A 24485-nucleotide genomic window follows, 5' to 3' on the forward strand; every position below is an offset into this window, starting at 1 on the left:
AGCCAGGCAGTCAGACCATCAGTCAGCCAGTCAGTCAGTCAGTCAGGCAGTCAGTCAGTCAGTCAGTCAGTCAGTCAGTCAGTCAGTCAGTCAGTCAGTCAGTCAGTCAGTCAGTCAGTCAGTCAGTCAGTCAGTCAGTCAGCCAGTCAGTCAGTCAGTCAGTCAGTCAGTCAGTCAGTCAGTCAGTCAGTCAGTCAGTCAGTCAGTCAGTCAGTCAGTCAGTCAGTCAGTCAGTCAGTCAGTCAGCCGACCAGTCAGCCAGACCATCAAGTCAGCCAGTCAGTCAGTCAGTCAGTCAGTCAGTCAGCCGACCAGTCAGCCAGACCATCAAGTCAGCCAGGCAGTCAGACCATCAGTCAGCCAGTCAGTCAGTCAGTCAGTCAGTCAGTCAGTCAGTCAGTCAGTCAGTCAGTCAGTCAGTCAGTCAGTCAGTCAGTCAGTCAGTCAGTCAGTCAGTCAGTCAGTCAGTCAGTCAGTCAGTCAGTCAGTCAGTCAGTCAGTCAGTCAGTTCAGTCAGTCGGCCAGCCAGTCAGTCAGTCAGTCAGTCAGTCAGTCAGTCAGTCAGTCAGTCAGTCAGTCAGTCAGTCAGTCAGTCAGTCAGTCAGTCAGTCAGTCAGTCAGTCTGTCAGTCAGTCAGTCAGTCAGTCAGTCAGTCAGTCAGTCAGTCAGTCAGTCAGTCAGTCAGTCAGTCAGTCAGTCAGTCAGTCAGCCATCCCTGTACCTTTAACTAGAAGAAGATTACTGTATTGTCAATGTACACAAGGCTATTCAAATGAGTCTTTTCGCATTATCCCTCCTAGTTACACACACACACATATACACACCTGCATCTCATCAGAGAGGTCAGAGTGACGGGTCACCCGCAGTGCAGTGCCCCCTGGAGCAGTTTTGGGGTTCAGTGCCTTGCTAAAGGGCACTTAGGCAGGAGAGTGGTCACCATAGATGTAATACCCGCCAGCTGGAATACACCCTCCTGTGTCAGTGGCGGGGATTGAGCCGGCGACCTGACGGTTACTGGCCGGCCTCTTTACCTCTGGGCCATCCTGCCTCCCCCGCTAACTGTTAAAGAGGAAAGACATTTGACCTCACTGCCCCCCCCCCCCATTCCTATGCCATAATAAGCAACGACTTAATAGTTTGACTTGTTTTTCTCACAATGGAGACAATCAGGACAAGTTGATGCAACAATAAAGCCAAAGTGTGAGATCAAGAGTTGAGATTGAGCTGCAAAGAGACTGAACTCATCGCTTCCTATAATAAGGTCTCTGCAAACTCTCTGGAAACGACCGAGGCAGAAACAAGGCTGTGTGGCGTGAGCAGCGAGCGTCTAGTTTAAACTCAAACACAATTAACATTTAGTGAACCACGCAGATGCGATGGGAGAAAAGGCAAAGGCACGGCACACAGAGGAGCAATCATTTTCCATTTTGCCGTCTGCGAAATGGAGTTAAGGTCAGCGGTTACCAGGAATACATCCAAGGCCTCGTTTTCTAAGCCTCTGCTTTATCATCCAGGAGCTGCGAGTCCCGTCACCGGCCCGTCTGACCTGCTCAGCCTCAGTGCGTTACGCGTCTGACTCGGGACGACAGCCCTCCTTCCCGGACCTCTCGGTCCTCCTTCCAAGCTTCTCTCGATTCCCTTTTTTTTATCCAAACAGTTTCCAGATGTCTCTGCTGCACAGAAGCGGAAAACTACATCCACTGCAACACCACCCACCCACTCCACTGTAAACTACATCACCTGAAACACCACCCACTCCACTGTAAACTATAGCCACTGAAACACCACCCACTCCACTGTAAACTACAGCCCCTAAAACACCACCCACTCCACTGTAAACTACATCACCTGAAACACCACCCACTCCACTGTAAACTACATCCACTGAAACACCACCCACTCTACTGTAAACTACAGCCACTGAAACACCACCCACCCACCCCACTGTAAACTATAGCCACTGAAACACCACCCACTCCACTGTAAACTACATCCACTGAAACACCACCCACTCTACTGTAAACTACAGCCACTGAAACACCACCCACCCACTCCACTGTAAACTACATCCACTGAAACACCACCCACTCTACTGTAAACTACAGCCACTGAAACACCACCCACCCACTCCACTGTAAACTACAGGCACTGAAACACCACCCACTCTACTGTAAACTACAGGCACTGAAACACCACCCACTCTACTGTAAACTACAGGCACTGAAACACCACCCACTCTACTGTAAACTACAGGCACTGAAACACCACCCACCCCACTGTAAACTATAGCCACTGAAACACCACCCACCCACTCCACTGTAAACTACAGCCACTGCTGTGGTTGGGGGGGGGGGGGGCATACTGTACGACAAAAAGGCTACTCAGCAGTTTGTCACTACAATATGAATAATCCACTTGCACCACGACCGCGGCCCCAGTTCATTATGTACACGAGGTCGAAACAAGAGCCTAAGAAAGACGTTCCTTTTATCCCGCGCCCGTTAAAGCAGCGGGATCAGCATCAAGTCATCAGAACCAAAGCCGTCGAGACCAGAGATTAAACTAAAGTGTCGAGCGGTCAATATTAACATGATCCTCTGATGCTTCCCTCTGCTGTGCACTACACACTACACTACACTACTGTGCACCCTGTCACCTGAAACACCACTAGGAAAACAGTTGTCAGATAAACCGCCGATCGCCATGTCCCGTACCTGCGTTAAGTGGGACATTATGGCCGTAATATGCGTGATTTTTTTCTTTATTCTTGGCGTCTCTGGAGTGCATGATCATATTCAAGGACAGCCATAATAATAGCTACATACAATGTTACCATCTGCAAATATACAAGTGATGAAATGAGGTTTCACAGCTGGCTAGACGACGTGTTTTATTAACGGCAAATGTCTTAATAACATACTGTAACATTTACAAGCACTTTCAACGTGTTCCAGCACTGACCCAGAAACTGAAAAAGCATTGAAAGCATTTTGTTGTCTGTGAAAAAAGAACCCCGGATTTAATGGAGATAGTCCTTACTTCCTACTTACTGATGATGACGACGTTGATCAGCGGAGTCCTTCCTCAGCACTAGTTGCTCGCATAGATATCTATAGAACACTAGATAGCTTAAGGCGGAGTCACCAGCGTCACTGAACCGCCGCCATCTTGTGAGGGTCAGCCTTGAGTGAGAGTGAGTGAGCTGCACAGACAAAAATACTCATAACTCGCTGAAATATTGACGGATTTACAAACGGGTTGGTTTGCTATAAACATCAAAGATGTAGTTATGATACTGCATACTTATAAAAAAAAGAATTTAAATATGTTTTTTTTTACAAACCGCTTGAATCATAGCCACGTTAATAATGCTTGTAATAAACCAAACCGTTTGTAAATCCGTCAATATTTCAGCGAGTTATGAGTATTTTTGTCTGTGCAGCTCACTCACTCTCACTCAAGGCTGACCTGCGCAAGATGGCGGCGGTTCAGTGACGTCGTTCTCCATTGGCCGGCAGCGCGGGCAAGCTATCTAGTGTTCTATATATATCTATGGTTGCTCGTACATAATGCTCTGGACAGTTCCTGTCTGTACGTTGCTGACTGAGGCGCGCTGAGATCTGCCTCGTGTGCAACTGTGGAGGACCTGATTTCACCCGTCTTCCTCTCCAGTCAGGAGCTTGACCCCTTGACTTTGCATTAGTTTTGTGGCTAAATATCCAGAGCTAACAGCGCGAGGACCAGCAGGACGCTACCGATCAGCGTCATCATTGGTGAGCAGGACGCGGGGCTCCGAACACCACAACTGTCCCTCCTTAGGGGCGACTATAGGGTTGGGTACCGTTCACATTTGAACTGGTACCGGTACCAGTACCAGTTCCTGTAATTCGGTATCGGTACTAGGGATGGGCATTTTAAAGAAAAATCCAGATCGATTGATCGCATGCTATACTCGAGTGATCGTGTATTACTCGAAAAGGAAAACATTTAAAATAATAAAAAAAAATGTAAATAATATTTTTGAATATAAATGTTTTATTATTTTTTACTTAAAGGAAAACTCCAACATTTGGGGAAATTAGCTTATTTAACATCTTCCCTGGAGTTAGACAAGAAGATACATACCTTTTTTGTCTCTGTGCGTGCATTTAGCTTTGGGAACAGTCGCTCCGTTAGCGTAGCTTAGCTTCATCACTTCAACGTTTATTTTGTACATTATCTAACGTTAACACGAACCTAAACTAACGTTACAACTAACCTAAAGTTAGTTTAGGTTCGTGTTAACGTTAGATAATGTACAAAATAAACGTTTTCCGCTGCTATAAACGTCGCACTTTTATTTTGAAAACCCCAGAAAGGAAGTCATTATATATGCTTTACCATCCTGTTCTGTGTTAGCTCCGGTTAGCTCAGAGCGTCCGGTATAACAATACCAGCCATTGGATTACTGTTTTCTAAATTGGGGAGGCTTTTAATCGTCAAGGTAAGAGGATTTTAAGTCATGGTATCCATAAACTTCAATCGGTTCGGATCCTTTGAATGAATGAGAATGTCAACAATCACGACGACACGTTGAAATCACTGGCTGCGCTCAGAGGAGTGGTTAGGCAAAAAATAGTTCAGAGTATATTTGCTTATAAAATGTAATTGTCTAATTCAATTATTTTTTATTTCTCCACGTGGTGAATACACAGGTCACAACATGTTTATATAAACGTTTTGGAGTTGTATTTGGAGTGTATTTCGTGACTGTATACAGTGTAAGGGAACATCAGGCTCCTGATATCCCCCACTTCCAGTGATGAAGCTAAGCTACGCTAACGGAGCGACTGTTCCCAAAGCTAAATGCACGCACAGAGACAAAAAAGGTATGTATCTTCTTGTCTAACTCCAGGGAAGATGTTAAATAACGCTGCTGTCGGGACAAAACCTCATAACTCAATTTTTTTAATTTTTTTTTTATATAAATCAACTCCTTAGATCATCCTCCATATGTGTGTGTGGGTTTTACAAAGTTTAAACAATGGGAAAGCATTAAACCGATCATCTGTCTAAACCTCCTAACTCTATTCACCCTCAAATCTGTGTTCGTTTTTTTCATCTGCTGAAAAGTTGGGTTTTTGGAGTTATGAGGTTTTGTCCCGACAGCAGCGATAAGCTAATTTCCCAAAATGTTGGAGTTTTCCTTTAATTTAGTTCATTCACATATATGTTTAAGGAAACCAACAAACAGTTATAATCTTACACATACATGTGAAACAAATATGTAAAAAAAGTTATTATAATAATAATATATAAAAAGAAAAAAATCATAACAATTATTAATAATTTAAGATCGATTTTTCTCATAGCTACGAGTAATCGATTACTCACGCCCATCCCTAATCGGTATCCAACGGTAACTAAAATAAGTCCAAACTTCGCAACTTCAACATTGTTATTTATTTAGAACCGTTTGTTATTTACTGTTGTAACACTCACCACACAAAATAAATGATCATGTATTTTGTTTGTAAATGTTTAAATATCAACATTATCTGGCCTCCTCAGTAAATATGATCAAACTCCTCTGACCTCGTCTGGTCTTTCCAAAGACCCAAGAGACGGGACAGTAATATATATATTGTGGAAAAGGCTCCCTCTTGTCTCGCATATTACACTATTATACTAAACACGTAAAGGTACCGAAATTTGGTACCAATTGATCTAGCATGTAGTACCGATGTAATTTGGTCGGTAGTACCCTTAAAAGTACCGAGTTCGTTACCCGACCTTAGGGGCGGACGACAGCTGCTCAGGAGGTAGAGCGGTTGTCGTCTGGTAATCAGAAGGTTTGATTCCGGCTCCTCCCGGTGAGCAGGTTGGCACCTTGCCTCCGCCGTCGGCGTGTGAATGTGTGAGTGGATGGTTTAATGTAGAGTTGTTCCGATACCGATACTAGTATCGGAAATGCCGCCGATACTGCCTAAAATGCTAGTATCGGTATCGGCGAGTACACGTAAATTCTAGCCTCCGATCCCATGATGTAATTTATCTCCTGCCGAGTCCTGCGGAGAGTGAGGATTATAAAATGAACATGTTTTAAAGTGTGATGCTGTGTCATTTTAACAGCAGATACACTTTCTTAAATTCCATTGTCCCCATTGTCGGGATGTGTTTGGCTGGTGTTATGATAGCATTAGCTGGAAAGATAGCTAGTTGGAACAACATCCGCTTTTAACGTTACATCAAATCAGATGATCGCCTGTCCTTTCTCCAGGACCTAACACTGTCCGTGACCGTCTATCAACAACAATGCACCCACGGTGAATTGTATTTAAGTTAAGTAGCTACGGACTAGCGTTAGCTGACTATTACTAACGTTATCTTAATGTCGATGCGGGAAGGCGAGCTAGGTCAGTTAGCTTAGCTTGATAACGTTACCGTGTCTAAAGTTGGTGCTATTCACATAATCCAGCAATAATGGCTGCAGACCTGCAAGCAAAGTACAGCAAGTGCCAAAGGATAAGAGTCTGAGGCGGAGTTTCAAAAGAGAATGTTGAATATTTATTTTGCATCAAAAACCACAACATGAACGTTCTATCTGCCACTAGTTTACAGACTGAATAGGGTATATCTGCAGAGCCACTGAGTAGCGAGTGCAACACCGTTTAATGTCCGTGTGGATCATTGGAGTAGGGTATATCTGCAGTGCTGCAGCCCATACTCATTGATTAATGATACTAATACAAATCTATACAATCACCTGTTGTTGAATAAATACCATACGTTCTAGTTATTACTAAAAAACAGTATAACAGTATCTGAAAAAAAAAAAAAAAAAAAAAAAAAAAAGTATAATTTATATAATTTTTTTTAATTTTTTTTTTATGCACTGGTATCGGATAAATATCGGTATCGGCCGATACCCAAAGCTTAGGTATCGGAATCGGATCGGAAAGGGAAAAATGGTATCGGAACATCTCTAGTTTAATGTGAGGCTTTGGATAAAAGCACTGTATGAATGCAGTCCATTTACCATGATTCCACCATCCCGTTAAGATAAAAAAAAAAATAAAAAAAGACATAATAATGAGAGCAACTTGGGACACTATCAATATTTCTTTGTATGCCTACAGGCTGAATAATTGGCAACTAGGCCCAGGTGAAAGAGTGGAACGGAGTACAGGCGTGCGAAACGAGACATTAATGTACTATTTTATCAATTCAGGAAATGTGTTTTCGGTGGACCACCACAAACAACTATTTATGGGAAATGCTGTATAGGCTAACGGCTAAAAGAAATAAAACACTGTGCTTAACCTACAGCTTCAAGATGCTCTCCAAACACTGTGCTTGGACGGTTAACCTGCTGTCGTGTGGTAGTGAAAGGTTAACCGTCTGTAGTGTGATAGTAAAGGGTTAACCTTCTGTAGTGTGGCGGTGAAAGGTTAACCGTCTGTAGTGTGGTAGTGAAAGGTTAACCGTCTGTAGTGTGATAGTAAAGGGTTAACCTTCTGTAGTGTGGCGGTGAAAGGTTAACCGTCTGTAGTGTGGTAGTGAAAGGTTAACCGTCTGTAGTGTGATAGTAAAGGGTTAACCTTCTGTAGTGTGGCGGTGAAAGGTTAACCGTCTGTAGTGTGGTAGTGAAAGGTTAACCGTCTGTAGTGTGATAGTAAAGGGTTAACCTTCTGTAGTGTGGCGGTGAAAGGGTTAACCTACATATGATTCAAGCTGCTCTCCAAACACTGTGCCCTTTCACTGCCACACTACAGAAGGTTAACCCTTTACTATCACACTACAGACGGTTAACCTTTCACTACCACACTACAGAAGGTTAACCCTTTCACCACCACACTACAGAAGGTTAACCTTTCACTACCACACTACAGACGGTTAACCCTTTCACCACCACACGACAGCAGGTTAACCGGCGTCTGTAGTGTGATAGTAAAGGGTTAACCTTCTGCAGTGTGGCGGTGAAAGGGTTAACCTACATAATGATTCAGGCTGCTCTACAAACACTGTGCTTAACCTACATTATGCTTCAAGCTGCACCGCTCTCCAAACACTGAGGTTAGAAATGTGCCTCCAGTCCAGGCCATTACGGCCCATAACTCCTCCTCCTCTTACAATGTGCCTCCATTTACTCCCTCCTAAAGACCCCCCCCCCCCCCCCCCCACCTTTTCACACACTGAAACAGAGACTGTACGTAGTCTGCCAGACTGAAACAGAGACTGCAGGTAGTCTGCCAGACTGAAACACAGACTGTACGTAGTCTGCCAGACTGACACAGAGACTGTACGTAGTCTGCCAGACTGAAACAGAGACTGCAGGTAGTCTTCCAGACTGAAACAGAGACTGTACGTAGTCTTCCAGACTGAAACAGAGACTGCAGGTAGTCTTCCAGACTGAAACAGAGACTGTACGTAGTCTTCCAGACTGAAACAGAGACTGCAGGTAGTCTGCCAGACTGAAACAGAGACTGCAGGTAGTCTGCCAGACTGAAACAGAGACTGCAGGTAGTCTGCCAGACTGAAACAGAGACTGTACGTAGTCTGCCAGACTGAAACAGAGACTGCAGGTAGTCTGCCAGACTGAAACAGAGACTGCAGGTAGTCTGCCAGACTGAAACAGAGACTGTACGTAGTCTGCCAGACTGAAACAGAGACTGTACGTAGTCTGCCAGACTGAAACAGAGACTGTACGTAGTCTGCCAGACTGAAACAGAGACTGCAGGTAGTCTGCCAGACTGAAACAGAGACTGTACGTAGTCTGCCAGACTGAAACACAGAGACTGTACATAGTCTCTGCCAGACTGAAACAGAGACTGTACGTAGTCTGCCAGACTGAAACACAGACTGCAGGTAGTCTGCCAGACTGACACAGAGACTGCAGGTAGTCTTCCAGACTGAAACAGAGACTGTATGTAGTCTGCCAGACTGAAACAGAGACTGTATGTAGTCTGCCAGACTGAAACAGAGACTGCAGGTAGTCTGCCAGACTGAAACACAGAGACTGCCGGTAGTCTGCCAGACTGAAACAGAGACTGTATGTAGTCTGCCAGACTGAAACAGAGACTGCAGGTAGTCTGCCAGACTGAAACAGAGACTGCCGGTAGTCTGCCAGACTGAAACAGAGACTGTACGTAGTCTGCCAGACTGAAACAGAGACTGCCGGTAGTCTGCCAGACTGAAACAGAGACTGTACATAGTCTGCCAGACTGAAACACAGAGACTGTACATAGTCTGCCAGACTGAAACAGAGACTGCCGGTAGTCTGCCAGACTGAAACAGAGACTGTACATAGTCTGCCAGACTGAAACAGAGACTGCCGGTAGTCTGCTGCCAGAAGGCAGCTTAGAGGAGGTAGAAAGCCAGAGAGAGGCAGAAGAATGCTGTAAAAGTGGTTGATAGTAAACGAAGGAGCTGAACAGTGACTGGAGACACAGTTTACAGAGGAACCAGGGGGAGGGGCTGACTCCATGAATCTCTCCCCACGTCCGTCACTAACCCGCCTGCCTGCCTCCCTCCCTCCCTGCCTCTCTCCCTCCCTCTCTCCCTCCCTGCCTCTCTCCCTCCCTCTCTCCCTCCCTGCCTCTCTCCCTCCCTCCCTCCCTGCCTCTCTCCCTCCCTCCCTGCCTCCCTCCCTCCTTCTCTCCCTCCCTGCCTCTCTCCCTCCCTCCCTCCCTGCCTCTCTCCCTCCCTCTCTCACTCCCTGCCTCCCTCCCTCCCTCCCTGCCCGCCTGAAACGGACGGCACATTCCAGGCTAATTATGCATTTGGCGTCAGGGCTCCTATAAAACTGTGTGAGGGGAAAAAAAGAGGGGCCTCGATGAAACCCCAGATCCAATAGAGAGACCCAGAGGAGAGACCAATAGAGACCCAGAGGAGAGACCAATAGAGACCCAGAGGAGAGACCAATAGAGACCCAGAGGAGAGACCAATAGAGACCCAAAGGAGAGACCAATAGATAGACCCAGAAGAGAGACCAATAGAGACCAATAGAGAGATCAATAGAGACCCTGAGGAGAGACCAATAGAGACCCAGCAGAGACCAATAGAGACCCAGAGGAGAGACCAATAGAGACCCAGAGGAGAGACCAATAGAGACCCAGCAGAGACCAATAGAGACCCAGAGGAGAGACCAATAGAGACCCAGAGGAGAGACCAATAGAGACCAATAGAGACCAATAGAGACCCAGAGGAGAGACCAATAGAGACCAATAGAGACCCAGAGGAGAGACCAATAAAGACCCAGAGGAGAGACCAATAGAGACCCAGCAGAGAGACCAATAGAGACCCAGCAGAGAGACCAATAGAGACCCAGAGGAGAGACCAATAGAGAGACCCAGAGGAGAGACCAATAGAGACCCAGAGGAGAGACCAATAGAGACCCAGAAGAGAGACCAATAGAGACCCAGAGGAGACACCAATAGAGACCCAGAGGAGAGACCAATAGAGACCCAGAGGAGAGACCAATAGAGACCCAGAGGAGAGACCAATAGAGACCCAGCAGAGAGACCAATAGAGACCCAGCAGAGAGACCAATAGAGACCCAGCAGAGAGACCAATAGAGACCCAGAGGAGAGACCAATAGAGAGACCCAGAGGAGAGACCAATAGAGACCAATAGAGACCCAGCAGAGAGACCAATAGAGACCCAGAGGAGAGACCAATAGAGACCAATAGAGACCCAGAGGAGAGACCAATAGAGACCCAGAGGAGAGACCAATAGAGACCCAGCAGAGAGACCAATAGAGACCCAGAGAGACCAATAGAGACCCAGAGGAGACCAATAGAGACCAATAGAGACCCAGAGGAGAGACCAATAGACACCAATAGAGACCCAGAAGAGAGACCAATAGAGACCAATAGAGACCCAGAAGAGAGACCAATAGAGACCCAGAAGAGAGACCAATAGACACCAATAGAGACCCAGAGGAGAGACCAATAGAGACCCAGCAGAGAGACCAATAGAGACCCAGAGGAGAGACCAATAGAGACCCAGAGGAGAGACCAATAGAGACCCAGCAGAGAGACCAATAGAGACCCAGAGGAGAGACCAATAGAGACCCAGAGGAGAGACCAATAGAGACCAATAGAGACCCAGAAGAGAGACCCAGAGGAGAGACCAATAGAGACCCAGCAGAGAGACCAATAGAGACCCAGAGGAGAGACCAAGAGAGACCAATAGAGACCCAGCAGAGAGACCAATAGAAACCCAGAAGAGAGACCAATAGAGACCAATAGAGACCCAGAGGAGAGACCAATAGAGACCAATAGAGACCCAGAGGAGAGACCAATAGAGACCCAGAGGAGAGACCAGAGGTCGGACTCGTTACAACTTGAAATCATACTCGTACAAAACTGAAAGTGAAACTAGTAAACACGGATGTGATGTAAACACTGCGAGAGCAGAGAGAGAGCTGTGAAAAGAGGGACATGTAGGTTCTGTGAGGCAGGAAGTGAACAGCAGCAGAAACCTCCGTCTATTTGGATGGAAGGAAACCTCCGCTGGATCCCTCTAACTAACTAACTTGGTGCACGTATTGTATGTATTGAGCTGTACTGTACTGTACCCATTCTGCAATCTGTTAATAAAGTTTTCAATCAATCAATCAAACGTCAAGCGTTTCCACACGCGCCGCGTTAGAATCTCATTTTAAGTGGAAATTATTAGTTTGAAAGTGTATATTTAAAAAGCTCTCCGTGCCAATATTATTACGTATTTTTCGCTCGGTAAATAAAGGCTCAGTGACACAGTGGTACAGACACACATACACATACACACATACGCATACACATACACACACACACATACATACACATACACATACACATACACATACACATACACACATACACACACACACATACATATACACATGCATACACACATACACACACATATACACACACACACATAGACATACACACACACATACATACAGAGTTACAGACACACATACACATACACATACACACATACACATACATACACACATACACACACACATTATTCACATACACATTCACACACAGCCTGACAGACTTAATATGGATGCTGCCTGTGTTGTGCGACGTCGTATTTGGCCTCAAAAACACTGGCAGGCAGGCAGGGTCCCAAACGCTGTGCGAAGAAGCTGCATAAATATCAAGCTTTCCGATGCAATTATGAAATCCCACGGGGAGAGGGGAAAACGCAAAGACGCTTTTAGCTGAATTTGGAGGGGGACATGCAAATGACTGCGATGTCGTTCCGCCTTGTTAACACGCCTGTTGAGGCTGTGTGGGTCTGGCTGAGGAATACACCAGGGATGCGTGTGTGTGTGTGCGTGTGTGTGTGTGTGTATATGTGTGTGTGCGTGTGTGTGTGTGTGCGTGTGTGTGCGTGTGCGTGTGTGTGTGTGGTGGAGGGTGGGGGGTGGAGTCGGGGCGTAGCGGAGCCCCGGTCTGCTGAGGCTCAGTCAGTTTCTTTGATTTGTTTTGCATTAAGAAGTTTGCTATATTTAGTGGTTGGAGCGCAGTCTGCAGTGTTTTCCAGGATGTGACATCATGTGACGGAGAGAGAGACCGATTTACCGGAGAGAGAACAGTCATTCTGCCCTGAAGACCAATGTGTGGAAAATACCAAATACCTTAAATGCAGGGCTGGCTCCCAATATCCTATCACCCATATTTCTTTGTAGATTTGACAGAACGGTATTTGTCCCGTGTTTGATTTGATGATAGGATTTTTACTAGACATGTTTTTATCTTGTAATTGGCATGGTGCGGTTTCATTCCATTTTATTTAAAAAAAAATGTATGGTGCTGCAAAGAAATGTGTTTTGATTAACTTAAAAATGTACGGTATGTTTTTATTTATTCATCCTTTTTTATGATACTGTGTGTAGCCTATCCTGTAAAACGCTATCATTCATATTCAGTCCAGATCCATATCTTTGCATGGATCTATGACGGTAGACCTTCATATTCAGTAAACCTACCAGCTCTAAACTATCACAATAATCCAGGTTTTTAAGATATTGATAGGCTGTATCATGTGTCATAGGTTATATCATGTGACATAGGTTATATCATGTGACATAGGTTATATCATGTGACATAGGTTATATCATGTGACATAGGTTATATCATGTGACATAGGTTATATAATGTGTCATAGGTTATATCATGTGACATAGGTTATATAATGTGTCATAGGTTATATCATGTGACATAGGTTATATAATGTGTCATAGGTTATATCATGTGACATAGGTTATATCATGTGACATCAACAAGATATGATATAACACAGAACAAATAGGCTAGAGATGCAGACAACATATATCCCAGTCACAGTATCCCAGTGTCTCTGAACTCTGAACTACAGTTCCCTGACACGTGACCAGAGATGCTACTCTACAAGGTTTTATAACGTCTGACCACTAATCAGTGTTTGACTCTTAACCACCAAAACCTGCCCAGACTACAACGTATGACGTACATCATGCCAGTTAGGGTACCTTGTGTATACTGCACCTTGTGTATACTGTTTACTTTTACTCATAGTATATATTCGGATTCAAATTTCTTTATCACCTATATTTATTGTAACGTATCATATAACCGATAGGGAATACAGACCCTCATCTGCGCCTTTGTTTACACTGTTTATTGTTCTCATATTTTTATATGCAGAGTAAATTATATTGTTTACACTGTATATCTTTCCCATACCTGTACCTCCCCCACCACGCTGCTATGATGACGCCCGGATTTCCCAGAGGGGATCAATAAAGGAATATCTTATCTTATCTTAACTTCCACTTCAGACTTTAAAAAAAAGGATGAATGAAATCTAGGTCATGTTTCTTTTGTGTTTTCTTTTGTTTTGTTTCCACAACCTTTTTCTGTCCACATGAACTCAGATCAGAAGAACTCAGACTCTTGAGAGAAGCCCCCCCACGCCCCCCCCCCCCCCCCCCCAACTCTGAAATCCCACTCCAGAGAAAAGAGGATCTACCAACTCGCCCCGTGTCAGGAAGAAAATGAATAAATAACTGGCATTGAGGCGACGAGGCCTCCCCTGTGTGTGTGTGTGTGTGTGTGCGTGCGTGCGTGCGTGCGTGTGTGCGTGCGTGCGTGCGTGCGCGTGTGTGTGTGCGTGCGTGCGCGCGTGCGTGCGCGTGTGTGTGTGCGTGCGTGCGTGTGTGTGCGTGCGTGCGCGCGTGTGTGTGCGTGCGTGCGCGTGTGTGTGTCAGCCACATCATAAATATCAATCCGATACAGTCTGCCAACAGCAGGCTGGCACAAGTCCGGGGGGGGGGGGGGGGGGGGGGGAGAGCTCAAATCTCCGAGGCGCGGTCACACTGGCTCCTTTTTCTACCCGTGTTGTTGACGCGTTGAGCGCCGGACCACACACAGAGCTGCCCCCCCCCCCCCCTGAGAGTACACCGCCTCACCTGCAGCTGGACGCCTTCCAGACACACGACGACGACGCAGGTGGCAACGCCGGGAGATCGCCTGTCTGTCTGCCGAGAGACGTCTCTGGAACGGCTGAGGGAGGGAGAACTCACTCGCTAATGGGTTCTAATGGGTTCTCTCTTCCTACCTGAACACACACGGCGGACCGGGAGGGGATCTTTTTTTTACGAGCTACTGTACGTTGCGGCGAACGTTGTGTCCCGGGTGTTTATTAACATTAGATTCAAATGTATTGTCGTCATCGTACAGCACAAGTCCAGTACAACGGAAATACGTTTGGCCTCCAACCAGGGTGCAAATCGCTGCTGTCGGGACAAAACCTCATAACTCCATTTTTTTAATATCTTTTTTTTTATATAAATCAACTCCGTAGATCATACTCCATATGTGTGTGTGGGTTTTACAAAGTTTAAACAATGGGAAAGCATTAAACCGATCAGCTGTCTAAACCTCCTAACTCTATTCACCCTCAAATCTGTGTTCGTTTTTTTCATCTGCTGAAAAGTTGGGTTTTTGGAGTTATGAGGTTTTGTCCCGACAGCAGCTAAATGTAACAGTGAAGTGCAACAGCAGATGTACAGCTGGTTCAACTGGGTACAAAATATACAAATATTAGCTATACTTATCTTCAGCCGCACAAACATCTTTCTATACAAGCTCAGGCTCTCAACCTGATATAGGAAATCAGCGAGATGATTTTGAGGGGTCGCAGAATGATATACAAGTATCACACGAAGCATAATTCGTTGTTTTTTTTTTTTTTTTGGTCTGGATGCTTTTTTCTTCTTCTTGTGACATAAGGAATATTTGAACTTTGTCTAAAGTCCTCCTCCAATCATTAATCGGGTGAAATAGCCTGAAAGGAGAAGGTAATGATCACTCTCTCTGGTGTCAAAGCTCACCGCTCTGTCTCTGCTTTGACCCTGGTGGACGCGGTGAAACGGCAGTTTACAAGGTCACTCACACGTTAACCCTTTCACTACCAACCACACTACCGACGGTTAACCGGCTGTAGTGACTTGGTGGCTTGATTTGCTGCGTTTTTGGGATGACCAAAATATGTAGGTGTGTTCCTCCAAGGGTCATGAATGTTTGTTCACACAGCCATTTTAATGGGGATCAATCTATTATCTTTCGAGATATGATGAGAACAGGTACACACACACGCACACACACACACGCACGCACGCACGCACACACACACACACACACACACACACACACACACACACACACACACACACACACACACACACACACACACACACACACACACAGGGGTGAAAGGTCATGCTCAGTGGCACCTATATAACCGAAAGGACAAACACTGAATAGGTTGAATCCAGATTAGCCTACAGTATTTACTTGTGGCCTAAGGAGTAAAAAAAAAAAATTCTCTGAAATGTAATTGAGTAAAAGTACAAGTATACAAACCTAATAATACTTGAGTAAAGTACAAATCCCCCAAAACAGTACTTAAGTATTGTAACAAAGTACAATTACTCAAGTACTTTACACCCCAACACGTGACGAGCGGAGACGGCACATGGCTGCACGGGGGACGGACGGATGGATGGATGGGGAGAGTCCAGAGAGGACATCGACAGCTAAATCAAACGTAATCAGGAGAAAGGGGGTTACCAGGTCACAAAAAGTGGGCAACCTTCTCAACTGAACTACAAAGGCATTCCACCCAAAAAGCGCCGTTTCAACTAGTCTCCCACTCGTGCTGTGAAGCACTTCATACAGTATCACTACAGGAGACCTAGAGAAAACGCCTCTCAAAGACGCAGACAAGAAAGCGCTTTTTATTCCCTGCTTCATCAAAGGCCCCCCCCCCCCCCACCTCCAGAGCGTAGCCCACCCCCAGAGAGAGAGGAGCGCTCCCGTGGGGACTGGCTGTCTGATGATTACCATAACTGAGAACAGAGCCGAGCAATATGGGAGACAGTTATCAAAATATTTTCACAATGATTAAAGGGATTTAAAAAAATATATAATAATAAATTATAATGTGATAGGCTATGTCGTGATATTTGCTCGCAGTAGAGCCTACAAAATCACGTTCAATAAATCCAATGGATGTCAGAACTGCATGGTAATGTGGAGTGTGATATCAAATAATAATAAAATGTTGTGAGAAGTACTGTAACAGATACACCTGTAGCCTCACACACACCGGCTACAATGTATCAGAACAGAGCGACTGTTGTGATTGACTGTAGAATACAGAGGCGATGATGTGCTAAACAGGTAGGACAGGGCGATTAATCCAGTTTAAATTTCAAGTACAATTGTGGCTTCCCACGATCATGATGGATAATCGAGATAAAATGGCTATTGTGCCGCATGCCGTGTGTTGCTCTCATTGTGTCTTCTGTTGTAAATGCAGTCCTAGCGGTTCAGATCCAATTGTATTGCCTATCCATGTCTTTCTACTATTACTCTGCCCATACCTGTACCGCCCCTCTCTCTCCCCTCCCCACGCTGCTATGACCCCCACATTTCCCCAAGGGGATCAATAAAGGATTATCTTATCTTATCTTAAGTTAGCTGCTCCTAGGGCGGCTACGTGGTGCAGTGGGCAAGGCACTCACCACGAATACTGGAGACGCTGGGTTCGCCTGTTCGAGCCCAGCGCTCCACATTGCTTTCAGTTTAGCTGATCGTCCGTACTAATACACATTGGCAGTATTAGGGGGTGGGAAACTGATGGGTGGGGATCGGGCGTTATGGACAGCGACTCCTACAGGTCGGTTGGTGCGCCTGCGCAGTAGAATCAGGAAGCGATGGGGGCGGCGCCCCTCCAAAGCCAAGACCCCTGACGCTGAAAGATCGCGCCGCGCAGGTGAAAAGATGCGACTGCTGTTACCTCGAGTATCGGAGGGGACTTGTGCTATGTATGACTTAGTCCACATTGCAGCCGGCTTGTGGGAGGCAAGAAACAGCGTTCGTGACAGGGGAGGGTTGAATTGGATGATACGAAATTGGGATGGGAGAAAAAATAGAAAATGGGAGAAAAAGTGGATAAAAAAAAATGTAGCTGCTCCTACCTCGCTTCCATTCACTGTGCTAAGCTAGCCTAGCATGCAGCCGGATCTCTCTCTCTCTACTGAACGCACAGAGGGGTAATTGGTGTCTATCTGCTTGTCTGACTCTGGAGAAGATGATCAATTAATGTCCCCAAAAAGTTGGCGTGTTTTCCTTTAACTCAACAACAGCGATTGGAAGGCAGCCAGCGCCTTCATCATCGTCACCAATCCACCACCGCTGAATCAAACAAACCAAACAAATCTAATTATCCACTCTTTCCATTTAGTGAACTAGAAACGGCCAACTCCCCCCACAAGAAGAAGATAAACTAACTTTAGCCTACATCACTGATCCAGAAAGACAACGCCTTAAGATACCTCCCTGTTTCGCTCTCTTCTCTGCTGTGACGCTGTCCTGGCTAATATCTGGCTCTTACTGTACCATGATTATTGCAAGGCCCCGTAACACAGCCCCAACCCAATGCATAATTTATGCAGTAGCCATGTCAGGAGCTCAATGCACGGCGGTGTGGGTGAGAGGCTGGGAGAGGGTTGACAAGGCAGAGGGTGAGAGCCTGGGAGAGGCTTGACAAGGGAGAGGGTGAGAGCCTGGGAGAGGCTTGACAAGGCAGAGGGTGAGAGCCTGGGAGAGGGTTGACCAGGGAGAGGGTGAGAGCCTGTGAGAGGGTTGACCAGGGAGAGGGTGAGAGCCTGTGAGAGGGTTGACCAGGGAGAGGGTGAGAGGCTGGGAGAGGGTTGACCAGGGAGAGGGTGAGAGGCTGGGAGAGAGTTGACCAGGGAGGGGCTGGGAGAGGGTTGACCAGGGAGAGGGTGAGAGCCTGGGAGAGGGTTGACCAGGGAGAGGCTGGGAGAGGGTTGACCAGGGAGGGGCTGGGAGAGGGTTGACCAGGGAGAGGGTGAGAGCCTGTGAGAGGGTTGACCAGGGAGAGGGTGAGAGCCTGTGAGAGGGTTGACAAGGGAGAGGCTCACACTCTGTACCTCAGAGCTTTCAAACTGTCAGACGAACTACTTTGTGACTTTCGGGAACATAACAGGCTTTCTGGGACATAACTACAAGGGAGAATGATGGACAGTGTGTGTGTGTGTGGAGGATGAGGCTGCATTGAGAAAGGAATCCCAAATGATGATGATGATGATTATGATGATGATGATGATGATGGTTAAGAGTCGTTCAGTATACCAGACTGATCTGTGTCATATAAAATATGACTCGCCGTTAGGGTTGGGTACCTGACCCTCATCTGCACCTTTGTGTACACTGTTTATTTTTCTCATGTTTTTATATTCAGAATTTCAGATAAAAAAAAATTTCATTCTACTATTACCCCGCCCATACATGTACCTCATGCATTCATTCATTCATCCCCTCCCCCATGCTACTATGATGTCTACATTTCCCCAAGGGGATCAATAAAGGGATATCCTATCTTGTTAGAGATTATAGAGGTTCAGAATTCCCTAACTGTCTATATACAGCTAAAAGAGAAAGAGGAGAGAGTGGAACCTGCAGTATGACCAGAATAGTCACTGGGCTGACCTCTAGTGAACAAACTAATAGTGGAATCAAACAGAACCACCACTGGACCTGACCTCAAGGACCCCACAGCCACACAGAGAACAACTGCCTTGTGCCTCAGTCATCAGAGACTGTTCAGAGAGAGAGACTAACCAACTCACTCTCACTTCCTGCAACACGTCACATGGGTTCACACGGGGAGCTGAGAACCACTGCCTTCATGTGCCTCATCAGAGACCGTTCAGAGAGAGAGAGACTAACCAACTCACTCTCACTTCCTGCAACGCGTCACGTGGGTTCGCACGAGGCTTGGCGCTGGCGGGGGGCGCCCCGGCCTCTTCCTCCAGGGTTTCCCCCGGTGTGCTGCTGCAAGCCTGGCAACCCGCCAGGCCTAAGCATCGGGGGGGACATTGTGATGGTGTTTTAACCCTTTCACTGCCACACTACCAAAGGGTTAACCCTTTCACTGCGACAACACGGAAGGTTAACCCCTTTCACTGCCACACGACAAAGGGTTAACCCTTTCACAACCACACTACAGAAGGTTAACCCTTTCACTACCACACTAGACGGTTAACAACATTAGCTAGCTAGGAATCTATACTTAGCAGAGTGAGTATACTGTACTACTTACTAGTGCCAATGCATTGCATTCCAAGGCTGTAAGAGTCAGTAGCCAATCAGGACTTTTAGAGACTTTGTAGAATGCAAAAACTGCATTTATTTATTTAATTGAATTTATTTAGTTGTTGTTGTTGAAAACACAGCATTCCAAGACTGTACATTGTTGTTGGATTCTCTGTACTCTGCTATAGATCTTCTCTAACTTGACAACGTACACAAATGATAGGTTTTGTATTTCCTCTTACATTTCATTTCAAACCTTCATTTTAACTCGAAAGGCAACGGAGGTTTCCCTCATTTAGAGTCGCGTCGAGTTTACATACAGAAATCTTGCTATGTTTGTTTATACAGGAAATAAACATGGGCCAAAGCTGTTCCCCTAGCAACGGAATAGTAACATAATTCTTCTGAAAAGGTCTATACTGTTCTTTTTTCTAGTCTATACTGCTTTTGGCACTGACTTAGTGTAGGGCCTTTGACAAAATGACACTTGGGGGACCACAGACTGGCCTCGCCACCAGGCCTTGACAACTTATAACCCAGGTCTGACAACTTTTCAGCTGGAAACCCTGTCCTCCATCATACGATTAAATAAAGGCCATAGCCTACCCCCTTAGATCAGATTTGATTCAAATGTATTGTCACTCATCATACAGCTCAAGTACAGTATACAACAAAAATAAGTTTGGCATCCAACCAGTGCAAATGTAACAGTAAAGTGCAATAGTAATATACAATGTACAGGTGATTAAACTGGGTATAAAATATAAATTAGTACTACTGAGTATAGTATAGTGCTAAATCAGATGTATGTACAGAGTTGTAGTATTAATATGTACAGTGATACAGGTATAAAGACACTCTGGTAGTAGTAAGTCATGCTGACCAGCAGTGTAAGAGTAGGTAAGGGATATGTACAGATATATAGATAATATAGTATCTACAGATATCTAAAAAGGATTACATTCTTCCATAATGCTGGACTGTCGTTAATTCCTAATAAACTACATCTTAAATGTTAAGTATTTTAACAATACAAAATGTTCCGCTGTCTTCACAGCCCAGATGAGTGTATTGAAAGTAATATCAAATGAGCATGGAGGTTTCTAGGCCTATAGTAAGATTTTATCATTTTAAATACATGTTATACAGCCACGGTTGATGACTTAATCTCTAAGTTATTGTATTGGGACACACTGTAATATGATAATTAATTATGCCATCTTAAAATTCTAATGAAACACACAATTGACTGCTGTGATAGGCCCCATACATAAGTCACTTTTAACTATATGATTTATATTCTGTAACATCTTTGAATTTCTCGGAAAATAATAAATGATATTTTTGCAAATCAAAACTGGGAAATATAGTGTCATACACTCGAAATAATGTACACGACGCTCAACTGAATTTTAGAGGTAATTTGTGATAATAAGAAAAAAGAATATTTCACTTTTATTTGAGGTTAGGAGCAGACAGGTTGTTAGGGTGCTGTGCACTTATCCAATCAGAGCTATTTTGAACCTGTTTTTGTCCTGAGTTATTGTCCTCTTATGATGAATTGAAAATGGGGGACCCTGATGTAAACAAGACCAAAGTCTTTCTCTGGTCTGCATTCATTTCATCTGATCTGCATCTGGTCTGCAATTGTGCAGTATTGAGCTGTACTGTACTGTACTCATTCTGCAATCTGTTAATAAAGTTTTCAATCAATCAATCAATGAGACAGAACTTTTCAAGGTAATTTATGACATTAATCAAATTTTGTTATTGTGGGGGGGGGGGGGGGGCGTAGTAAGTAAAAACTGGTAGCCTATAGTTTCCATCGTTTCAAAAGGGGGATGAAACCAATGACATTTACAACAACAAAAACAACAGTATTTGGAAAAACGAATGTTTCAAATAAATAAATGAATATGTGTTATAGACTCGTCTCTTTTTCCCTTGCAATATTCACGTACAGTTGCAAATGATGCATTTGAAGATCGAACTAGATTATAGGCCTATCCGACTGTCCGATGTGAAAAACGACTAATGAATGGTTGTTGATGATATGAACCTGCTCTCTTCTTGCACGGGGGGGAGGCGGCTCCTAAAAATATGCCACACAATTTTGGCCGAGACTGCAAAACGATTCGGGGACGACAACGCAAAAAAAAAATCCGTATCCGTAAATACATCCCTTTCCATTTAGCCTATACTAAAAAAAATCCTTATTTGTCGTCGTTCCATTGAAATTGCCTTCATGATCATGATACCCAAAAAAAAATTACCAGCGGAAGAATAATGTGAATATAGCCTTGTGACAAAGGAGAGGAAAAAAGTAAACATTTGAACACGAAGTGTCGAGACGATTGTGCCACAACAACAAAGTACAGTAGCTCATAATAATAATAAGATCACCACCGTGATCAGACCGCTGCTCTCAGATCTGGATATGATGATTGTAAACAAATCTATAGGCTGTAAAATGCTATCGATTGTCTGCGATGTTAATAATCATATCTGCTACTGTAAGGAGAGAGAGGGAGAGAGCGAGAGACAGAGAGAGACAGAGAGAGAGAGAGAGAGAGAGAGAGAGAGAGAGTGGACATGATGATCCCCGTTGCCTTTATGCAAAATGAAGTCCATAGTAGACTAACAACAACAACAACAACACATTGGATAAAGATGTACAGCCTGATATACAGCCCACAGCGTTATGAGTTGAAAACAAATCAATAGCTTTGTAATAACAGTCTTATACCGCATGTCCACCTAATAATCAATACACGCCTAAAAGACAACAGTCATGAAGCACAAGTTCTCCGAGGAGCCGTTTTTATTATAGACTATTTGGCTCATAATAAAGAACGAAATAAAAACAATTGTCGTGTGTAATATATATAAATATCTCGTCGCCGACCATTCAAATAAACTTCCAACCGATAAACACGACAACTTGAACTTGAACTCAGAACAACCCAGAGCTATCAGGCAGCAGCATCATGATGCAGGTGTCATTATTCTCCTGCCTTTTCACATCATATTTCAGCAGAGAGAGTTATTAACAGGGAGCATGGTGATTTTTAATAATGTATAATACATCATAATAAACAAACATGTTTTGTTATTATATAGCTGGACTTCCCCCAATGTGTGTCCAGTAACAGTGACACTGTTCTCCAGCCCAAAACATGTATGTTCTCCTGTTTACAATAATTAGAACATGTACTCCACAATATAATCCACACAACTGTTTGTATCTAGAAAGTATAAACTCCAAAAAGAAATGTCAATTATATAGGAAATAATAAAGTGTCTGAACTCTTATTATTAATAAGAGACACACACTACAGTTCTGTGTCAGCAGGTCAGCACGACAGCGCCACCTATAGCAGGGCTCTGGGAACAATAAGGAACAGCACTTATTTTCTTTCAACAAAATTATTCCAACAATAATTTGGAGGTGTTATTAAGTTTAGCTCCAAGACTCCAAAACTCTTCCATGCATATATAGCTGTGTCTCCTTTTTGCTTTTGATGCCCCCCCACATTGCCATGGTGACCGCTTCCCCCCCGGCGGCCATGATGTCTGATCGATGGGGAATTGAACAAAGAGAGGATCAATTTCCGATCAACGAGAGTGGCGCTTTAATCAATGGAGAGAGAGAACAGCGAGAGCTCCTATAATAAAAGAGGATAAGAATAAAACAGAAGAGGGTCTCAAGAGCAAAAACCCCGCACGGTGTCGGGGCCGCTTCGACGAGCCGGTTAACTTTAAGGGAGATAGGAGAAAAAAAAGGGCTGACCTGCAGCTGCTGTAAATCAAAGCGCTTCCAATATTGAAACATCGATCCCGCATTGGCCGCCATCTTGAGACATATTGAGACGGAGTGAGCGGCTGATAGAGAGAGAGAGAGAGAGAGGGAGAGAGAGAGAGAGAGCGGAGCGGAGCGCAGCGCGAGGGGAGGGGCTGGAGCTCTGGAGGGAGGAGGAGGAGGAGCGGCGCGCGGCAAATCCCGGAGCGGAGCCTCGATTGAACAGGTTGAACCAACCGTCCGCTTATTGAACAACACACGGATGTTGCGGAATGGAGTTTATTGAACAGGAGCCCTGTGTGGAGTAGGGTCCAGCTGCAGCGCCGGAGAATCCTCTCAAGGGGCAGCCACTGAGAGCGGAAGTTTCTCTGGTTAGGTACAGTGATGCGTTGCTCATGGGACGGGGTTGCAACCAAAGTTTTGTGAGCAGAAGCGCGTGCACGCACATGCACAGATTGGCGTATTTAGACCACTTTTACTGGCGCACGTGCCCCAGTATTGATCAGTTGTGCCCCAGTAAAATTGTCCCCAGAAAAATAATAATAATAATAATTTTTTTTTACTTCGCTTTAAAATATTATAGTGAAATATTTTGCACTGTTGTCGCATTTATCTTGTTGAAATCCTCCAACAGGTTATTTTTTGTAAGTCGACTGTTTTGCACACCCCTATGACAGCTATACATGGTACATACCATGGTGCTCAGCTGTCAGCAGTCAGCTGGCCTCCCGCGCCCTCGCGCAGTTCCCAGGTAATCACACAGTGCCGCGGTTGCATTCTGTATGATGGCAACCCCGCCAGCTAAGAAAGTTAAAGCAAAGGAAATTTGGGCATTCCAGCCCTCGTGGACAGACGACTACGGGTTTGTGTGTCAGAAGGACCGTGCTGTGTGTACTTGTGTTTAGAAAATGTAGTTTGCCGAACGTCAGGTGTGAAACGCCATTTTGAGACGAAGCATCAAAAAAGTTTCAAAGATCAGGCGGATAAGGCAGAATCGATTAAACGTGCCGTGGCCAGGTATGGAAAGCAAGCCAGCA

The 24485-nt window shown here is 44.9% G+C and overlaps 1 protein-coding gene across 1 annotated transcript in view; it reads right to left on the reverse strand.

The window, feature by feature from the left end:
* Nucleotides 1-23502, reverse strand: part of cux1a (cut-like homeobox 1a) — a gene marked incomplete at its 5' end in the record, with an annotated part of 168706 nt that extends 145204 nt beyond the window's left edge. Inside the window, 5 exon segments of the mRNA XM_084320602.1 lie at nucleotides 18077-18196; nucleotides 18307-18444; nucleotides 19184-19192; nucleotides 19292-19396; nucleotides 23440-23502. Coding sequence (XP_084176728.1) covers nucleotides 18077-18196; nucleotides 18307-18444; nucleotides 19184-19192; nucleotides 19292-19396; nucleotides 23440-23502 — 435 coding nt within the window.
* Between the last annotated feature and the right edge of the window lie 983 nt (nucleotides 23503-24485).

The sequence above is a fragment of the Notolepis coatsorum genome (genome assembly GCF_963971535.1).
Source record: "Notolepis coatsorum genome assembly, chromosome: 8".
NCBI lineage: Eukaryota > Metazoa > Chordata > Actinopteri > Aulopiformes > Paralepididae > Notolepis > Notolepis coatsorum.